Source organism: Ostrea edulis, chromosome 1 (assembly GCF_947568905.1).
Source record: "Ostrea edulis chromosome 1, xbOstEdul1.1, whole genome shotgun sequence".
NCBI classification, from domain to species: domain Eukaryota; kingdom Metazoa; phylum Mollusca; class Bivalvia; order Ostreida; family Ostreidae; genus Ostrea; species Ostrea edulis.
In genome coordinates this window covers 11,281,510-11,300,999 of record NC_079164.1, presented here as the reverse complement: position 1 = coordinate 11,300,999, position 19,490 = coordinate 11,281,510, and the positions used below count along the sequence as shown (strand labels likewise).

General features: G+C 35.3%; 1 protein-coding gene across 2 annotated transcripts; it reads right to left on the bottom strand.

The window, feature by feature from the left end:
- Positions 1-1,163: 1,163 nt before the first annotated feature.
- LOC125665418 (ras-like protein family member 10B) lies at positions 1,164-17,444 on the bottom strand. Of its 2 annotated transcripts, none has more exons than XM_048898061.2 (2): positions 17,090-17,444; positions 1,164-2,048 (listed from the first exon to the last, which is right to left on the bottom strand). In XM_048898061.2, the coding sequence occupies exon 2, from the start codon at positions 2,016-2,018 to the stop codon at positions 1,389-1,391; it is 630 nt and encodes a 209-aa protein (XP_048754018.1). In that variant the 5' UTR covers positions 2,019-2,048; positions 17,090-17,444; the 3' UTR covers positions 1,164-1,388. The 2 variants fall into 2 exon arrangements, with proteins under 2 accessions (XP_048754018.1, XP_048754025.1); XM_048898068.2 differs by lacking the exon at positions 17,090-17,444 and adding an exon at positions 3,917-4,922.
- Positions 17,445-19,490: the final 2,046 nt, after the last annotated feature.

Below are 19,490 nucleotides of genomic sequence, written 5' to 3'. Positions count from 1 at the left end.
AAATCCATTATGCGATAGATTTCCTTTATTTTTCACAAAGTTTTTGTATATTTTTTAAAGAAATGGTTTCATGAAATTGTTATGAATACTATTATATCGTTTTAACCATTTTTAAAATGAAAATTGAAAAGCTGTTTAAGGAAAATTGCAATTTTCTGACATTGATAACATGTACATGTGTGTTAATGGATAAAGAATTTATTGATACCACAACATACTTATTTTTATCATTTTCATTTGTTGCTAAGATGTATTATTTGAAGAATCAACAGTCAAATATAATATTGAACCTATAAATCTAGAGGAGTGGAGTTACTTTAAGATTTCTTCAATCATACTTAGGCGCAGTCATTTGCAGTCTACATAATTTTAATGGGTAGTGAGTTCTTTATCAATAGAGACACGTGTTTGTGAGAATGATGAAGTTTGATATACAATAGTCTCATTGGAAGCATTGCACGTTACCTATGCTGTGATCGATACATTTAAACAAAATATATTGATTTACAAACTTCACAATGAATTGTAGAACTCTGAATTACTGTTTTTTTATTCTATGTATATCACAGAAAAAAAAGGATTCTGCGTTTCACCAGTTCAATGCCTTTGGAAAAACGTGCTAATATACTTCATAAAATTAAATCATACATTAACTAAAATGATTAAGTGCTTAGTTAAAGAGTCATTCCTTCTTTAAAAATTACGATAAAATGAAAATACTTAAAAATTCAAACAATGGGGTAAAAATCTATTCATATGATAAAAACTTTTCCCCTAAATTTACTTAAGAGGGCATACATGTTTGAATTCGATTACATATTAATTTAACTTTTCTTCCTGGCTGTCCTAAAATATCAAACATATTTTAAAATAGCGTATTGAATGTGTTGAAATGAATGATCGAGTGGTTACGCTTATACAACTAACTGCCCCATTAATGCAAGTGCTTTTTGTAAATTTCTCACCGAACGAAATGCTATCTTTCTGATATCTTATGCTCTGTCCATTTTCCAATTTTAGATTGTAAATATTTAGCGTTTGGCATTTCATTAAACAATTGCAAAAAGTGATTTCACTACAGCAAAAACCCATTCCAATCAAACGCCTAACTTCTGTTCATTCTCAATGATCAATCCATCTGAGAAGAAATAAAAATGAACACATTTTTTACAAACGGTACAATTTAATTGTGATGAGCGTCACATTATTCCAATGTTTACCTACGTGCGATTTCCGATTTCTTCTTTCGTTCTTTCTTTACACTGAGATCAAAGACTGTACCATGTTTCTGCGGAAATTTATTCCCCGAAATGACGAAGGTTCTTTTCGTTTTCACAGAACTTAAAAGTGTTATTTTGGCAACAGCAAAGCGCTGAGATCTCGTTGTTTCAAAGGATAACGCACCTATTTCTCCTAAGCACAGCTTGCACCCGGACGGACGTGGGTTTGTGGCCATGGTCAATATAATCTATCGTCTTCATCAGCTCTTTAAAAAGCAGGATGATGTGCCAGTTAAATTTGGCGGAACATTCCACGTACCCACATTTCCACTGTTTTTTCACTAGATTGGCGACTTCCCTCCGTGATAAACCCCTTTCGTCCGACAAGTCGTGTTTGTTCCCCACAACAAATATAGGGACGTCGTGCATATTTCTGCTTTCCAAAATTTGTTCACGTAGAGTTTTAATATATTGAAAACTCTCTTCTGCTGTAATGTCATACACTAGAATGTAGGCGGTAGCATTTCTCAGTCCGTAGCCCCGGAAGTCCGTCCACTCATACAGAGAATTCACCGGAAAATACGGAATATACGGACAGTCAATGATTTTCAGGTCGTACAGGTGGTCGTTAATTATGATCGATGGGTAATACAGCTCCCTTTGCTCCGTGGGTTCATAGTCCTCCGTGAAGTGGTTACACACGAACTGCCTGGCGATGGAGGTTTTCCCCACCCCCGGGGCACCCAAAATGGCCAGTTTTATTTTCGGATTGTCGGAATCAGAGTGGCTTGAGGTCATTCTCAGTCATGCTCCAACCATTTTCTTTACCTTGTAAATAAACAGAAAACATCATCATGAACTGTATCACAATAAACATTTTACCTGGAGATTTGTTGTCGGTGGCCTCTGCCCAGGAGGGGTAGCAGACATCAGAAAGTAAGTAAACATTATAACTAAAAGTTTAAGGATAACAAATAGGGTAAAATAATCCACTTATTTTCTAGAAAGTAGGCCTGTATGAATGCGTTTCAACTTTATAATCCATATGTTTATCCCTCCGAAGGCCGTTGACAAATGCACTACCCACGTGCACTAAATAAGACAAATATTTCCTTCCATGGATTCATTGGGAGGAAAAACATCCATACCCAAGAAAATTATTCTCCAACATCAACTGCGGCTGTCGGACTGACACTTTATAGACAGAATCGTTCATTTATAAACCTGGTGCCTAATCTACGGAGCGTCCTAGCCGACACAACCATTAGGAGAGGGAGTTGACGGACGCGAACTCTTGTGATTAAATTGGTAACAAACACTAACGAAGAGACATGGCGGATTTGCGTGCTTGCAGAGTTGTACCGGGAGAAGACCAATTTTCGCTAAATGCTTTATAAAATGATTCCATTCCTGGAGTTTTTAGTATTCCGGAACCACCTAAATTCACAAATGGATTCTATATATGCTTTTTATTCAAATTTTGTGTCTTTGTGCGCCAAATCGCTTTGCTTGTTAGGAGAATCTCTTCGGGCAAAATCGATTAAACAAGTTACGAGTAAGAAAAAATTCCATTCTTCTGAAAAAGTGATTTCCTGATTCAAATTAAGGCATGCTCCATTCTCTTCCAGAAAAAAATACGCAATCATACTTTTAAAAGATAGTTTTATATAGTAATTGCTTGAGATGGCGTAAATCCACTTTCACCTTTCACGATCTTTTGATGACTTTTCGCCCGTTCATCTATACACGGTACAGTATTTCAGTAGGCTAAAAGGATGTAAAGATTAAAAGAAAAATGACGTTGCACTGTGATGCAGTCGCCAAAGGCGGATGTAGATTTGAGGGGGAGAGTGAAAGCGGTGTATCAAAGTTAAAAAAGACTATTTTTTTTAATTACATGTAACAATAAAACAAATCTACTTATCTTAATTACATATTACGAAACGGACATATCATATTACAGTCTATTTCGATGCATGTTTGGCCTGGTTCAGTGGTTAAATAGCCTAATATTCCTGGTTTGATTTCAGATTGATTCAATAATTATGTCCCCTTTCTTTGCTACAATAATTATTAGTGGTAATATACACAGCTCTCTACAATACTTAAAGAGTAGATTTTACATTCATATCAACTACATCAACCTGAGTGACAAAGTCTTGAGAGGGACGTCAAACAGTAAACAATCAACCAATCTGACCACAACCAGGGACTACCAAAATCATGCTATCTCTTAAGCGGACCTGGTAATTTATCCCAGTTAAGTTTTTTTTTGTAAAAACAAGATAGAAATGAAAGTGAATTATACTTGAAATATCAAGAAAAATTATACATTATATGTACATTATTGAGAAGCGTTGCGCACGTCCTTCACCATGATAAAGTTCTTATTTTGTGCATAATTGACCTTTGACTTTGAGATTTCCTGTGAAATACGCCACTGACTTGTAGAACTTACAACCAAGGTTACAAATACTGAAAGACAGACAGACAGAGAGCCCATGACAATCTACTCTTAGGCGTCACGGAAAAATAAAATCACAGGCAAACGACAGTGAGTAATGACTGCGGTCATGTTCAAATTGTCAAATATAACTGAAAGACACAGTTTATAATTTCAATTAAGGGTTTAACAAAAGCAAAGTTAGCGTACAAAAAAATTGCATTACTTTCTTGTAACTTATCTTGTAATTCACCTTAACGTTTACAAAAATCAAGGCCGCTGATTCCAGTTATTTTCATTCAGACGTCTGGGATCGTGGTAACGCAACAACTTTTAAGTTCAAAAAGGCCAGTGTCGCCCACTGCAGCAAAATTAATTCTACAAAAATGGACAAAATTTACATGATACAGAAGACCTTTCGATAACGTGCAGGTGATACAAATAACAAGACAGGTGATGCAAATAACAAGACGCGCATGCAGGTGATACAAATAACAAGACATGCAGGTGATACAAATAACAAGACGATTTGGGTAGTTAGGGAATGTTTCATAGATTACTGATCACAAAAGCGAGAACAATGAGAAAGACACTTTGAACAAATTCACGGAATGCTAAAAATCCTTGAATCTAGGACTTAATCGATCAATAAATCCTGCTTAATGAATGGATGCGTTTCGTGTTTCCGCATGACAATAGAACATTAAGAGGGCATTCGGCAATATCACTGTATCCTCCATTCCGAGAATTTTTTTTTACTTTGGTTTTTTTTTTCTCATTTCTTTTTTTCTTCCTTCTTTTTTTTTTTTTTTTTTTTTTTTTGCCATTTGAAACGCCTTCACAAGCAAGTAAGGCAATTCCTTTAAATGGAATTGGATAAAATCCGATAATATTCCCATTTCTAATAAATGACACGTTATTTCGTGCTTATCCAAAGCAATGTGGAGAGGATTGCCGTCAGGCAAAGTGCTACGCCACACCATGCTTCGTCTAAATACGCCATTAATGTGACGCGGCTTTCCTCCGCTGTTTTATTCACCAATGTGATTCCTAATATTTAAAAACACATTTATACCGTGTTGCAATTCCCTTAAGCTCTCATTTGTATGCGATGTTTGCTTCCATAACCAACAACAAGCTTTGCATTTGAAAATATATTTCAGAGTTCAGTTACCAATGCTTTGTAAATCTGATTCTAAACATATCGCCAAAAATGTTTGAAAACGATTCTCCATTAAGTTTGGAATCTTTAAAGTTACCTTAACCATGTCACAAAATTAATGATCGTGATTGAGCTAGAAATATTTCGACGCACTATGTAACTTCTTAACTGCATACGGCATAACTTGAAAATTAATCTGCATATATCAAATAGTTCATGCTACCTGTGTATGAACAAGCAGTGACATAGAATATTAAGAAATGAATTCAATTTTTGAAAAAAAATACATTTCGGTATGAACTGCGGCGCTTTACGCCTGCATATACATCATAAAACGCGTTTGCGCTTTATGATGTATAAATTTTGCCTGCGTCAAGCGTTGTTGTTCATACCTAAGGCCACACTAAATGTAATTCAAATATGAAATTCATTTTTTATGTACATGTATTTACATGTCGGAGAATTCCCTGCCTCTAAAATAGTCCTACTATAATTATCAAGATTAGCACGCACGTCGTTCGCATTCATGGGGGAAATGCCTATCATTTCAATTGATAAAGATATCGAAGGCAAAAACATTGGAAATGTAAATATTTCCTGTTGGCATCATAGACAAAAAATATTCCTTTACAATTTTGCCATAAAAACATAATCACGTAGAATTTAAGTCTATATGCTGATTTTCCTTTCCCATTCTTTTTCTTCATTATCAAGTTTAAAACCCCATAAGGAAATATTAATTATTCCAAGTTCCAAAGTACCCAGTACACTAATGATTAACGTGGGATTTGTAGAAATAATAACGTCAATCCATTGCATTAAAGTGACATTCAGTCTAAATCGCAGATCTCGTATCTGAGCAGTAAATGATTTTGCACCACAGAAATGTGTATTATTATCCTGTAGGACATGCAACTGTGCAAATAGCATTGGACTGGTGTGTTTGCACTCAGAGTTGTGTTTATTCAATCGTATCATCACGACAGTGAGAAATGTTCCCATTTAATCGCTGTTGTTGACAATGGATGGAGCGCGAGATTAAACACTCATGAAAATATCCACACACCGATACACTGACTGCAACAAATATCGGAATCCTCCGTTTGAACTGCATTGATTTTATATATACTGCATCTATTTATGCCTGACATGTACAAGTCGCTCAATCAATAAGGAAATCATACAACCAAACTCATGATAGATTATCCATGCTGGATTTGGAGGAAACAATCTTTGAAAATTCAGATTTTTGCAAAATAAATTATTAATATTCCACTATCACATGCATATGGTGTTTATATATCTCACCTGATTTGATACACAAGAGCTTGTTCTGCGTATGATCAGTTTTGAAATCGAGGCAGATCAATGGCAAAAAAGTTGATCTTACAGGAGCTTCAACAGTCTCGTTTAAAGTCTGCATTTCCTAAACTCTTTTGTCGTTACATATGTATAATGATGTAGTTTGCCAATACAACCTACTATTGGGTCAAATGCTGTCTGACGTGTTTCATACCGATTGTTAGGCCGTTCTTGGTTTACTAATTCTGACTACGGATTACTCCGTTTACCTGATCAAGATATGAGGCTCACGGCGGATGTTACCGCTCGACAGGGGATGCTTAGTCCTAGACACATGATCCCACCTCTGGTATATCCAGGTGCCCGTGTTTGCCTAATTCTTTATTTTGTATTTCTTATAGGAGGTAAAAAATTGATTACCGTTCTTTATCTTCACCTTTTATGACAAAAGAAGCGTAAAGGGTTGAAGCAGGATTGGAACCTACTCCTAAGAAGATTGTCATGATCGATCTCGGGTTGGTTATCTACAAGATCATACAATGTGTGTAAGAAAACAAACAATAAAACGTGAACCAGGGGGCAATCACGCTAACTGCTGAAAACTCTTATCTATTTCCAGTTCAGTTTAGTTCACTCAAACCATAGAATGGTACATGAGGTACCGTATTTACATATATACAATAACAGAGGTCAAACAGGGGTCAAATAGATGAAAAATCAAGAGAACGGACAATATAATTGATTTTCAAAATAAACATAAACAACTTTCTCAGAGATACAGAATCGTTAGAAGACATGAGTTCACAAAACGCTCGGCATTAGAAGCGAGATTCACTTTATATCAATTATTGCTTTCTTCAATTGAATTGTAGCACGCATCAATTCAATTGTTGATATCATTAATTCATTTGAAGAGATCATTAATCAAATTAAAGCGCGCATCAATTCAGTTGAAGAATTAATGCTATCATCAATTCAATTAATGCGCGCAATAATTCAGAATTGAAGATATCATTAATTATTTGAAGAGATCTTTAATTAAATTGTTGCGCGCATCAAATGAATAGGTAATATCTTCAAATAATTGAAGATATCTTCAATTATTTGAGTTTATATTAATTTGGCGCTCCATATAGATCATTATTCACACGAGACAATGATAAGTCTTTGCTAACTTTGTAGTACTATATTGCTTATTTGTCTATTGCACATTGCAATTTACTTGTCAATATATTTCTTGAATTTTTCGAAAAACTAGAGAAATATTTCAAAACAATTTCATTTTATGACATGTATTTAGATTACACTCGTTAATCAATATGTAACTCGACAGATGCAATTTTTTTGCTCTTATCAAAGTTAATGATATCTGCATGTTCGTCTTATCTCTTTGAAATACAATGGCTTAGATCATTACTCCCAAGAGACAAAAGGAATCTTAATTGGACAGACTAATCAAAATTGAACTCGTGGCTTACATCATCATTACCGTAAGATAATTCCGCTATCTGTCATGTGATGTGCTTGTTAACTCTGTGCAAATTTTGCAGTACAATACTACTTATATTCATATCATTAATGTTGGGAACAAAATAATTATTCATATCAATTGTTATGTAGCTACATTTACACATGTAGGGATTACCTCCCTTAAAACATAGCATTATTAGGGTTTCTTTTAAATACATATACTTACAATTTTAAAAGTTTTAATGACCTGATTTTTACCTGCAATTTACATATCTCTACAGATGCACAAATTGACAAAGTTTGTTGATTTTAAGCCTCAAATCTACAGTAGCTCCAAAAACGTTTATGCCATATATGGGCGTATCATCTTAATTAAAGGTCGCAGTGACCTTGATTTTAGGTGCGACCAACTTTCTACCTAAGATGCATCAACTGACCAAGTTTGATAATTCTAAACCAAATAATTGTCCAGTTATGAGTCTGACAGGATTTTGCCATATTTGAACATATCGTCTTAATCAAAGGTTACCGTGACCTAACTTAAAATGCGACCCACCCTCTACCCAATTTGTATCATCTGACAAAATTTGATGTTTCTAGGTCTCATAGTAGTTTAAAAGTTATGAGCCTGAAACGAAGCGGGACAGACGGACAGACGGACAGACATGATGGCCATAACATAATACGCCTCTTCTTAGACGGGCGTATGGAAATGAAATCCATGTCTTTGGATTTGTGACTTTTCCTTTGTCAGATATGTTACGTACGTACATATTAATAACCTTGCTGAGTTTGTTATCATTGCTATTGATGAGATTATAGATATCAACGGCAAACTAACAACTCAACTTTATGATAAACGGAATGATTTCAGCTTCTCCATCGTCAACTTCCCATATTTATGTAGCAATATTCCATTTTCACCTGCATATCGTGTTTATATCTCTCAACCGATACGATATGCAAGAGCTTGTTCTACGTATGACTAGTTTTTAAATCGAAGCAGGCTACTGACAAATAAGTTGATGGTGCAGGGGTTTCAACAGTCTCATTTAAAGTCAGCATTTCGCAAATTCTATGGTCGTTATAACGATCTAGTTTGCCAATACAACCTATCATTGGGTCAAATGCTGTCTGATTTGTTTCATACCGATTGTTAGGCCGTCCTTGACACACTGATTTTTACTGTGAATAACTCCCTTTACATGATCAAGATATTGAGCTCACGGCGAGAGTGACAGGTCGACAGGGGATGCTTACTCCTCCTGGGTACCTGATCCCATCTCTTGTATATCCAGGGGTCCGTGTTTGCCCAACTTTCTATTTTGTATTGCATATGGGAGTTATGACATTGATCACTGTTCGCTATCTTTCATTTGCCCAATTACAGATCATTTTAGTAAACATTGTTATATAAAGAATATCTCTCAATTTCATCATAAACCATATAACTTAATTGATGCGCTACTTTTTTAATTAAGTCTGTGTTTTAAAACAAACCGTAAATGAACACGTTCAACAATGTAAATATTTTCATAACCCCAAATTTCACATACTTACAGTAAAATAGGCACCACAACTTTATGAAATAAATCTAACTGACAATCAAATGGTAATAATCTTACTTTTCTTATAACTCCAAACATAGCTCTTTCTGTGCTTTCTCGCACAGGCGTGTTTTTTTATCCTTAATGAAACAGATCGTGAAAAACTGACTCCTAAAAATTCAACTACTGACTGTTTCAACATACATGCTCATCTCTAAATCATTGTAAGTGAAGATACATTTTGGTTGTCGACCAATTTTACAATTTTTATTTTACTGATATTCACAGTAAGTTTCCATAGTTTACAAGAGCTATTAAATTCGTCTTACGTTAACTGTAAATCATTAGCAGACTATGCTAAAATGGCTGTGTCATCTGCATAAAACAAGAGAAACAACTTCATATACAAAAATAATAATTCTTCAATACCCTCAGTAATTGTAGTTAGACCAATAACATTTCTGTCTTTCAATTAATCCTCCAAGTCGTTTACGTATATTGAGAACAAAAAATGAAATAAGTTTCCTCCTTGGCGAACACCAGTTAAAATATTTAGATGATATACTATTAGCATATGTTTTTTGATTTAATAGCTTTTTACAGATTTTGTATATATGCGAAGTATTGACCATTTATTCCGCTTTTCACATGCGTAAGTTAAGGCCATTTACATGTACAGTCCTTTCCACGCAATTTAATATCAATACACATACTCAACAAAGGGTAACACAGGTGCCAAATAACTTATTGCACTTACATCACCTCATACGCTGACGTCACACGGACTGCAAATACAATAATTATCCATTTTATACTGAATCCATCAGGCGGAAGATTGTTAGTGATTCTGTCATAAGATAACGTGGAATTAAATATGCATCAATGTCATTGCTGGCCCAACCTCGTCCATCGTCCTGTTCGATCGTTATTTTAAGAAAATTAAACCCTACACTTTGTTGATTGTTTCACCTGAAATATTTCATTCATTATTTATGCGATAAACTTATAGTATTTGAACAGCAATAACGATATTGTGTAGAGAAACCTGTCTATTCTCATACTACTATTGCCTCAATTTATCTAGTGTATTTTACCGCTGAAGTCGTTTTGTTCGCATAATTTGTTTTCCTCCGTAGTAAGCAATACACAACGTCACAATGTGACGTCAAACCTACGCAGGGCATGTTGCACATAACCATATGCTTACATGAACAGGTTCAGAATATGTACAAGGGGAGTTTTATCATTATTGCGCATTTCAATAATCTTATTTGCATAAAATCCCTATAATTAGCCTTAACTCTTGTCCGCAGATGTTTACACCAGAGTCCATTTCCCCAATTAGTTTGCCACTACAGTCTATCATGGGGTCAAATGCTGTCTGACTTGTTTCATACCGATTGTTCTTGGCACACTGATTTTGACTACGGTTAACTCCGTTTACCTTTAATATCAAGATATAGGACTCATGACGGGTGTGACCGGTCGACAGGAGATGCTTACTCCTCCTCGGCACCTGATCCCACCTCTGGAATATCCAAGGGTCCGTTATGGAATATTGCTACATATATATGGAAAATTTACGATGGAGAAGCTGAACTCGTCCTAAAGTTGAGTTGTTAATTTGCCGTTAATATTCATTTTAGATAAAATATCTTAGTACGAAGCAGATGTGGGGGACTCTGTGGTGTCATTTATTTCGAATTTCGAATCAATATATGAATGAAAATTATCAATGCATAGATAAAACATCGTCGATATATCTAAATGTCGAGTTGAAGGCCATCACAAGAGATTTTCCTTCATACATGTATTTAGAAGCTTTTGAATAAACTCAGCTTTCTAAGAATGTAAAAACAGGTCAGCTAACAAAGAAGCACAATTCGTGCACATGGGAATTCCAACAGACTGCTGGAAGATCTGATCACCAAAGACTACGAAGATATTGTAGATGAGGAACTCGAGAATATTCTTTATATAAACTTTAGAGTTGAAGTTTTCAACTTGTGCGTGGAATCAGAGTGGTGTTTAACAAAGTAAGTTTTGTATGACTGATCACTGGATATTAATATTTCCCTTTTCCATTTTTGTTGAAGAAGTAACTGTCTATGATGTTAAAAAGTCTATCATTTGATTCATCGTGAGGAATGGTCGTGTAAACTGTTGAAATGTACATCAGAATATAAATTGCAAAAATCTAAAACCTCAAAATTAGAGAAATAATGAAACAGTTCTAAAATACAGAAACCATAATCCACCTCAGCACTGTTTTTGCACGTTAGTGCTCCAACACCCGTGTCGCTACCTATACGACCATATATAGATTGTTATTCTTACAGAATAGCAATATCCCAGCTATATCCCAGAATACCGAAATGGTTATTTTAGATGCTACTTGTTTGTATACCAACATGTCGCAAACTTTAGAATTAGAATAAATTGCCTTCTAGATCGATCAGCCTGATTAAAACCACCCCTTCCTCCTTACACTCGTGAGGTGTAAGGAGAGAGAGAGAGGGGGGGGGTAATCAGACTGTAAATCGATAAACTTTACAATGAAATTGATCCTAGATTTTCCAAAGACTTTATTGTAGAGGGATTGCAATTAGTACTAGAGAAGAACTATTTTATGCGGGAAAAGGAACACGTTCATGTAAAGGAACACCTATGGGAACTAAAGCCGCCCAAACATAGCCACTCAAGTATTAGGATTTCTAGAGGAGAAATTATTTGAAAAATGAGACAGTGTATTTGGAAATCAATTGCTTAATTTTGGTTTAAAACACTTTCTTAATATGGTGACTAATTGACATCCCTCTATCAAATTTACGATGGAAACAAGCAACACGTAATACAATCTGGATCATGTTCACTTAGTCGTCATGTATATTTATCACAAAATGAGTGTATTTTATAAAATTATATTTATCATCTCAATTCACGTGTAATGATATGTAATTCAATGTAATCACACATACCTGAAACAATACAATCACACATACCTGTAACAATACAATCACACTGTAACAATACAATCACACTGTAACAATACAAGCACACATACCTGTAACAATACAATCACACTGTAACAATACAATCACACTGTAACAATACAATCACACTGTAACAATACAACCACACATACCTGTAACAATACAATCACACTGTAACAATACAATCACACTGTAACAATACAATCACACTGTAACAATACAATCACACTTTAACAATACAATCACACATACCTGTAACAATACAATCACACTGTAACAATACAATCACACTGTAACAATACCATCACACTGTAACAATACCATCACACTGTAACAATACAATCACACATACCTGTAACAATACAATCACACTGTAACAATACAATCACACTGTAACAATACCATCACACTGTAACAATACAATCACACATACCTGTAACAATACAATCACACTGTAACAATACAATCACACTGTAACAATACAATCACACATAGCTGTAACAATACAATCACACTGTAACAATACAATCACACTGTAACAATACAATCACACTGTAACAATACAATCACACTGTAACAATACAATCACACTGTAACAATACAACCACACTGTAACAATACAATCACACATACCTGTAACAATACAATCACACTGTAACAATACAATCACACTGTAACAATACAATCACACTGTAACAATACAATCACACATACCTGTAACAATACAATCACACTGTAACAATACAATCACACTGTAACAATACAATCACACTGTAACAATACAATCACACTGTAACAATACAATCACACTGTAACAATACAATCACACATACCTGTAACAATACAATCACACATACCTGTAACAATACAATCACACTGTAACAATACAATCACACATACCTGTAACAATACAATCACACTGTAACAATACAATCACACTGTAACAATACAATCACACTGTAACAATACAATCACACATACCTGTAACAATACAATCACACATACCTGTAACAATACAATCACACTGTAACAATACAATCACACTGTAACAATACAATCACACTGTAACAATACAATCACACATAGCTGTAACAATACAATCACACTGTAACAATACAATCACACTGTAACAATACAATCACACTGTAACAATACAATCACACTGTAACAATACAATCACACTGTAACAATACAATCACACTGTAACAATACAACCACACATACCTGTAACAATACAATCACACATACCTGTAACAATACAATCACACTGTAACAATACAATCACACTGTAACAATACAATCACACTGTAACAATACAATCACACATACCTGTAACAATACAATCACACTGTAACAATACAATCACACTGTAACAATACAATCACACTGTAACAATACAATCACACTGTAACAATACAATCACACACTGTAACAATACAATCACACTGTAACAATACAACCACACATACCTGTAACAATACAATCACACTGTAACAATACAATCACACTGTAACAATACAATCACACACTGTAACAATACAATCACACTGTAACAATACAATCACACTGTAACAATACAATCACACTGTAACAATACAATCACACTGTAACAATACAATCACACATACCTGTAACAATACAATCACACTGTAACAATACAATCACACTGTAACAATACAATCACACTGTAACAATACAATCACACATACCTATAACAATACAATCACACTGTAACAATACAATCACACTGTAACAATACAATCACACTGTAACAATACAATCACACATACCTGTAACAATACAATCACACTGTAACAATACAATCACACTGTAACAATACAATCACACTGTAACAATACAATCACACTGTAACAATACAATCACACTGTAACAATACAATCACACATACCTGTAACAATACAATCACACTGTAACAATACAATCACACTGTAACAATACAATCACACTGTAACAATACAATCACACATACCTGTAACAATACAAACACACTGTAACAATACAATCACACTGTAACAATACAATCACACTGTAACAATACAATCACACTGTAACAATACAATCACACATACCTGTAACAATACAAACACACTGTAACAATACAACCACACATACCTGTAACAATACAAACACACTGTAACAATACAATCACACTGTAACAATACAATCACACTGTAACAATACAATCACACTGTAACAATACAATCACACTGTAACAATACAATCACACTGTAACAATACAATCACACATACCTGTAACAATACAATCACACTGTAACAATACAATCACACTGTAACAATACAATCACACTGTAACAATACAATCACACATACCTGTAACAATACAATCACACTGTAACAATACAATCACACTGTAACAATACAATCACACTGTAACAATACAAGCACACATACCTGTAACAATACAATCACACTGTAACAATACAATCACACATACCTGTAACAATACAATCACACTGTAACAATACAATCACACATACCTGTAACAATACAATCACACTGTAACAATACAAGCACACTGTAACAATACAAGCACACATACCTGTAACAATACAATCACACTGTAACAATACAATCACACATACCTGTAACAATACAACCACACTGTAACAATACAATCACACTGTAACAATACAATCACACTGTAACAATACAATCACACATACCTATAACAATACAATCACACTGTAACAATACAATCACACTGTAACAATACAATCACACTGTAACAATACAATCACACATACCTGTAACAATACAATCACACTGTAACAATACAATCACACTGTAACAATACAATCACACTGTAACAATACAAGCACACATACCTGTAACAATACAATCACACTGTAACAATACAATCACACTGTAACAATACAATCACACATACCTGTAACAATACAATCACACTGTAACAATACAATCACACTGTAACAATACAATCACACTGTAACAATACAATCACACTGTAACAATACAATCACACTGTAACAATACCATCACACTGTAACAATACAATCACACATACCTGTAACAATACAATCACACTGTAACAATACAATCACACTGTAACAATACAATCACACTGTAACAATACAATCACACTGTAACAATACAATCACACTGTAACAATACCATCACACTGTAACAATACAATCACACATACCTGTAACAATACAATCACACTGTAACAATACAATCACACTGTAACAATACAATCACACTGTAACAATACCATCACACTGTAACAATACAATCACACATACCTGTAACAATACAATCACACTGTAACAATACAATCACACTGTAACAATACAATCACACTGTAACAATACAATCACACTGTAACAATACAATCACACTGTAACAATACAAGCACACATACCTGTAACAATACAATCACACTGTAACAATACAATCACACTGTAACAATACAATCACACATACCTGTAACAATACAATCACACTGTAACAATACAATCACACTGTAACAATACAATCACACATACCTGTAACAATACAATCACACATACCTGTCACATTAGAATTAGACACACATTTATATACGCATGTACCAATATTAATATAATACCTAAATATGTAAAAACACAAAAGGCAGGTCCATCATTGGTGGTCATTGAGTATGATCTGCAGATGATTCAACATGGCTACTTTCATGAACATACAATTTTGAAATATGACCCTTTCTTATTTCGTTGAAACTATGGTTTCAATTTGTTATAAATTTTCCCTCAGAGAATCCTAGCATATTGTACATCAATGAAAACCAAAAGCTGGGTTTAAACAAATTCATTTCATCATTTGAAGCAGAAACAATAAAATAAAACTGTTAAAACAACCCGGAACAAAATTCAGATCCGTATGCAGTATTAATCAAACATCTTTTAATATAGCGCATCATTTCATTTGTTCATTGACAAAAATAAAACAGCCAGCAAGCTGATCTAAAGTGCATTATTTTGAACCATTGAAGTATCCTACAATAATCTCAATTTGCCATACAAGGACGTAAACTTAATTTACGACTTGCGATTAACGATTGTCGTAAAAGCAAGCAAAGAACCCGATATATAGCGTTCGCAGATCGACTCTCGGAGGAACAGTTAACCCATGGATTTGTAGACCAACACGTAATAGATCATAGCATATAATCTAATATGCCTGTAACTTATTCAGCGCTACGAGATGTGATGATGACCTTCTCGTGTAGTTTAAGGCACTGGGAGATGCTCATCTCTTGACAAGACTCGTATTAGGGACGATAAATCGATACCAGCCTTGGGTCTTCTACAGCAGGAGATAATTCGGCTTTGATTTCTATATATTTATGTCGTTCGAGATACGTCTGAATATCAATGGCGATAAACAGAATCAATTATTGAAATAAAGTTAAAAAGTAATCACCGACATGTTGCTCTGGTAGGCCTGCATATAAGGTGGGTATGTGGAGGAGGCAACTGTGGCTATGTAAGCATTGGGTAGGAACTTGTAATAGCCACATATATAAGCGATTCTGTGGAGAGCTGCAGGCAATACAAGACTGTATATTCCCGGGAGTTAAAAAGCCTGTCATCTGAACAAACGATGTACACAACACGCACTGCTAACAAGTACTGGTAATTTGAGGAACCTCTCAAATCAAACGAATTTTACAAAGCAAATTATTGATAAACATATATGACACTCCTCTGAAACTTATTGACTCTGCACGAGACGGTCACGGGACATCTGCAGTATATGATTTTCAGTTTAGAGGAACGATGTCATTTCTATAATTTACACACTGAACTTAGTACGCCTGCTCTTCTTTAATAAAAAAAACGTGGGTTTTTATTTGTTTTCGTTATCTAAATAAATTGCAATTATCATCGAAAGATAAAAACTTCACCTACCTTTGCTCTTCATCCGTTCACTCGGTGACAGACCATTAATGGCCTTTTTAGTCAAACTGACAAAACCACGTATCGCAATTAAAACTCTTCGCTCAATAACATCAGCAACACGCGAGAAATGCTAAGATATTATGAAAGAGTCTTCCATTGTGAAATCTGTTAATAAAGAGGGAGCACTATTTAGACCTTTGCTATAGTATCCAATGAGAATGTTCCCCACGCTTTGGCGACCACGCCGGGAGAGTACATATTGTTGCGGGTCTATCGATCCACGACAAAGCGCGTGTTCCAGTCTCCCGGACTCATCGTTCTTGGCGGACTGTCTTAGACATCGCTTTATGTCAGCTTTCCTGATTTATGACCCACTGATGCTGATGACTCGTACAATGTTGGCAATCTACGTCATTATCGTCTTTCCCTTTCTCTTTCTTTTATTGCAGTTTATTAATTTGCTTAAAACGATTGCTTCTAGGTCATCGAGAGCTCGGAAATCTGGCGGCGTTGTCGACATGTGCTTCAGAGCAGATAAAATTGTTCATCAGATTAATTTATGTCATTTTCATCGTTTAAGTCAGCTGTTGCTTATAAAACAATATTTGAAGCACAGTGACATGATACACATAATGAAGGTATTTTAAGGTTTTTTCCTTAGAGCTAAATGGTTTCCTGATTTCAGTATTTAGGTTAAACACTATACTGAAAAGCGGTCATTATACTTATATAAATTTACTGCAACATATTAACAGAGATCTAGAAAGTAGAATTAACTACCATCGGAATCTGCGGGGTAACATAAATCAAGACTTGAGTATTGTAGTTTTTAAACTGGTTTTTTTTTTTTAAACTTACATTTTTGGGACCAGTACGTAATCATACATGTATTTCAACCAAACCTGACGCTTTATATGGAGAAATTTCATTGAAAGTTAAGGACGATTTAAGGACGATTTCCCCTTCAAAGTTTACAAATCGTACGAGGGCGAGTCAATAAGTAACCAGCCTAACTTATTTCCGGTTAAGATCCACCTCTTCTTTTTCGATGTAATTGCCCTCTAGTGTGATGTACTTAGACCAACGGTGTTCAAGTGTCATCAGCCCAGAACTGAAAAAGTCAGAGTCCTTTCCATTGGCCTACTCCTCAGAATGCGTCTCGACTTCTTCGTCAGACCGGAAATGACGTCCACGGATATCCCTTTTCAAGTTGGGGAATAGGAAGAAGTCGCTAGGAGCTAGGTCAGGCGAATAGGCAGGATGTTGTATTAATTCATCCCGTTTCGCTCTACAGCACCCATTGCAACTTTGCAAGTGTGTACTCTCGTGTTGTCCTGTTGCAGCAAGTTTACCTTGGAGTTTTTCACGGATGGCAGTTCTCATCTGGTCTAGCAAGTGTGCATAGTACACTCTAGTTATTGTACTTCTCTTGGGTAAAAAGTCCAACATAATAACACCTTTTGCGTCCCAAAGTACTGTGGCCATCACTTTGCCAGCAGATGGTTGCGTCTTGAATTTCTTTGGCCTCGGGGACCCAGGCCATATCCACTGACGACTCTGAGCCTTAATCTCTGGTTCATAATAAAGAACCCAAGTCTCGTCTACAGTCACCAAACGCAAAAGAAAATCATCTTTTAACCTAAAACGCTACAACAAGGCGCTGCATACTGATGCTCTGGTTGCCATTTGCTCATCGCTAAGGGATTTCGGGACCCAGCGGGCTGTTAGCTTGCGCATACCTAAACGATCATGTAAGATTGTTGAAACCCTACCATGTGAAATGTCTAATGCCTGCGCTATTTCTTTCACCTGAATTCGCCTATCAGAGTATACCAGATCTCGAACTTTCTTGCATATTTCTTCATCGGTGACATCCAGTGGGCCTCCAGACCTGGCTTCATCTTCTAAAGACGTTCTTCCGCATTTGAAGTTTCCTACCCAGAATTTAACCTGAGCATAAAATGGTGCAGAGGACCCATAAACATCGACTAACTCGCCGTGTACTTCCTTGCCTGTTTTACCTTTTAAATACAAGTACCGAATTATAACACGGTACTCAACTTTAGATGAAAAGCATGCCTTTGCATCACTAGCCATGTTTGACATTCAATATCTTATTAAAGAATGACTCGATACACGTGCAATTTTATACCCAGGTATAAAACATGTATTGAAACAAGGCATGCAAATTGTGACTGTCTCGGTCAATCAGAAATTGGATAGGCTGGTTACTTATTGACTCACCCTCGTATAACTACATGCAGAACTGAAGCTCTTTGAGGAAATATTCGGACAGTGATAAAGACAATAATTACTTTGACCATTTTGGCCCCACCTTGGAACCAAATCTAGTACCCCCGGGATCATGAAATTGACAATTTTGGTACAGGACTGCCTGCTCTCATAAATA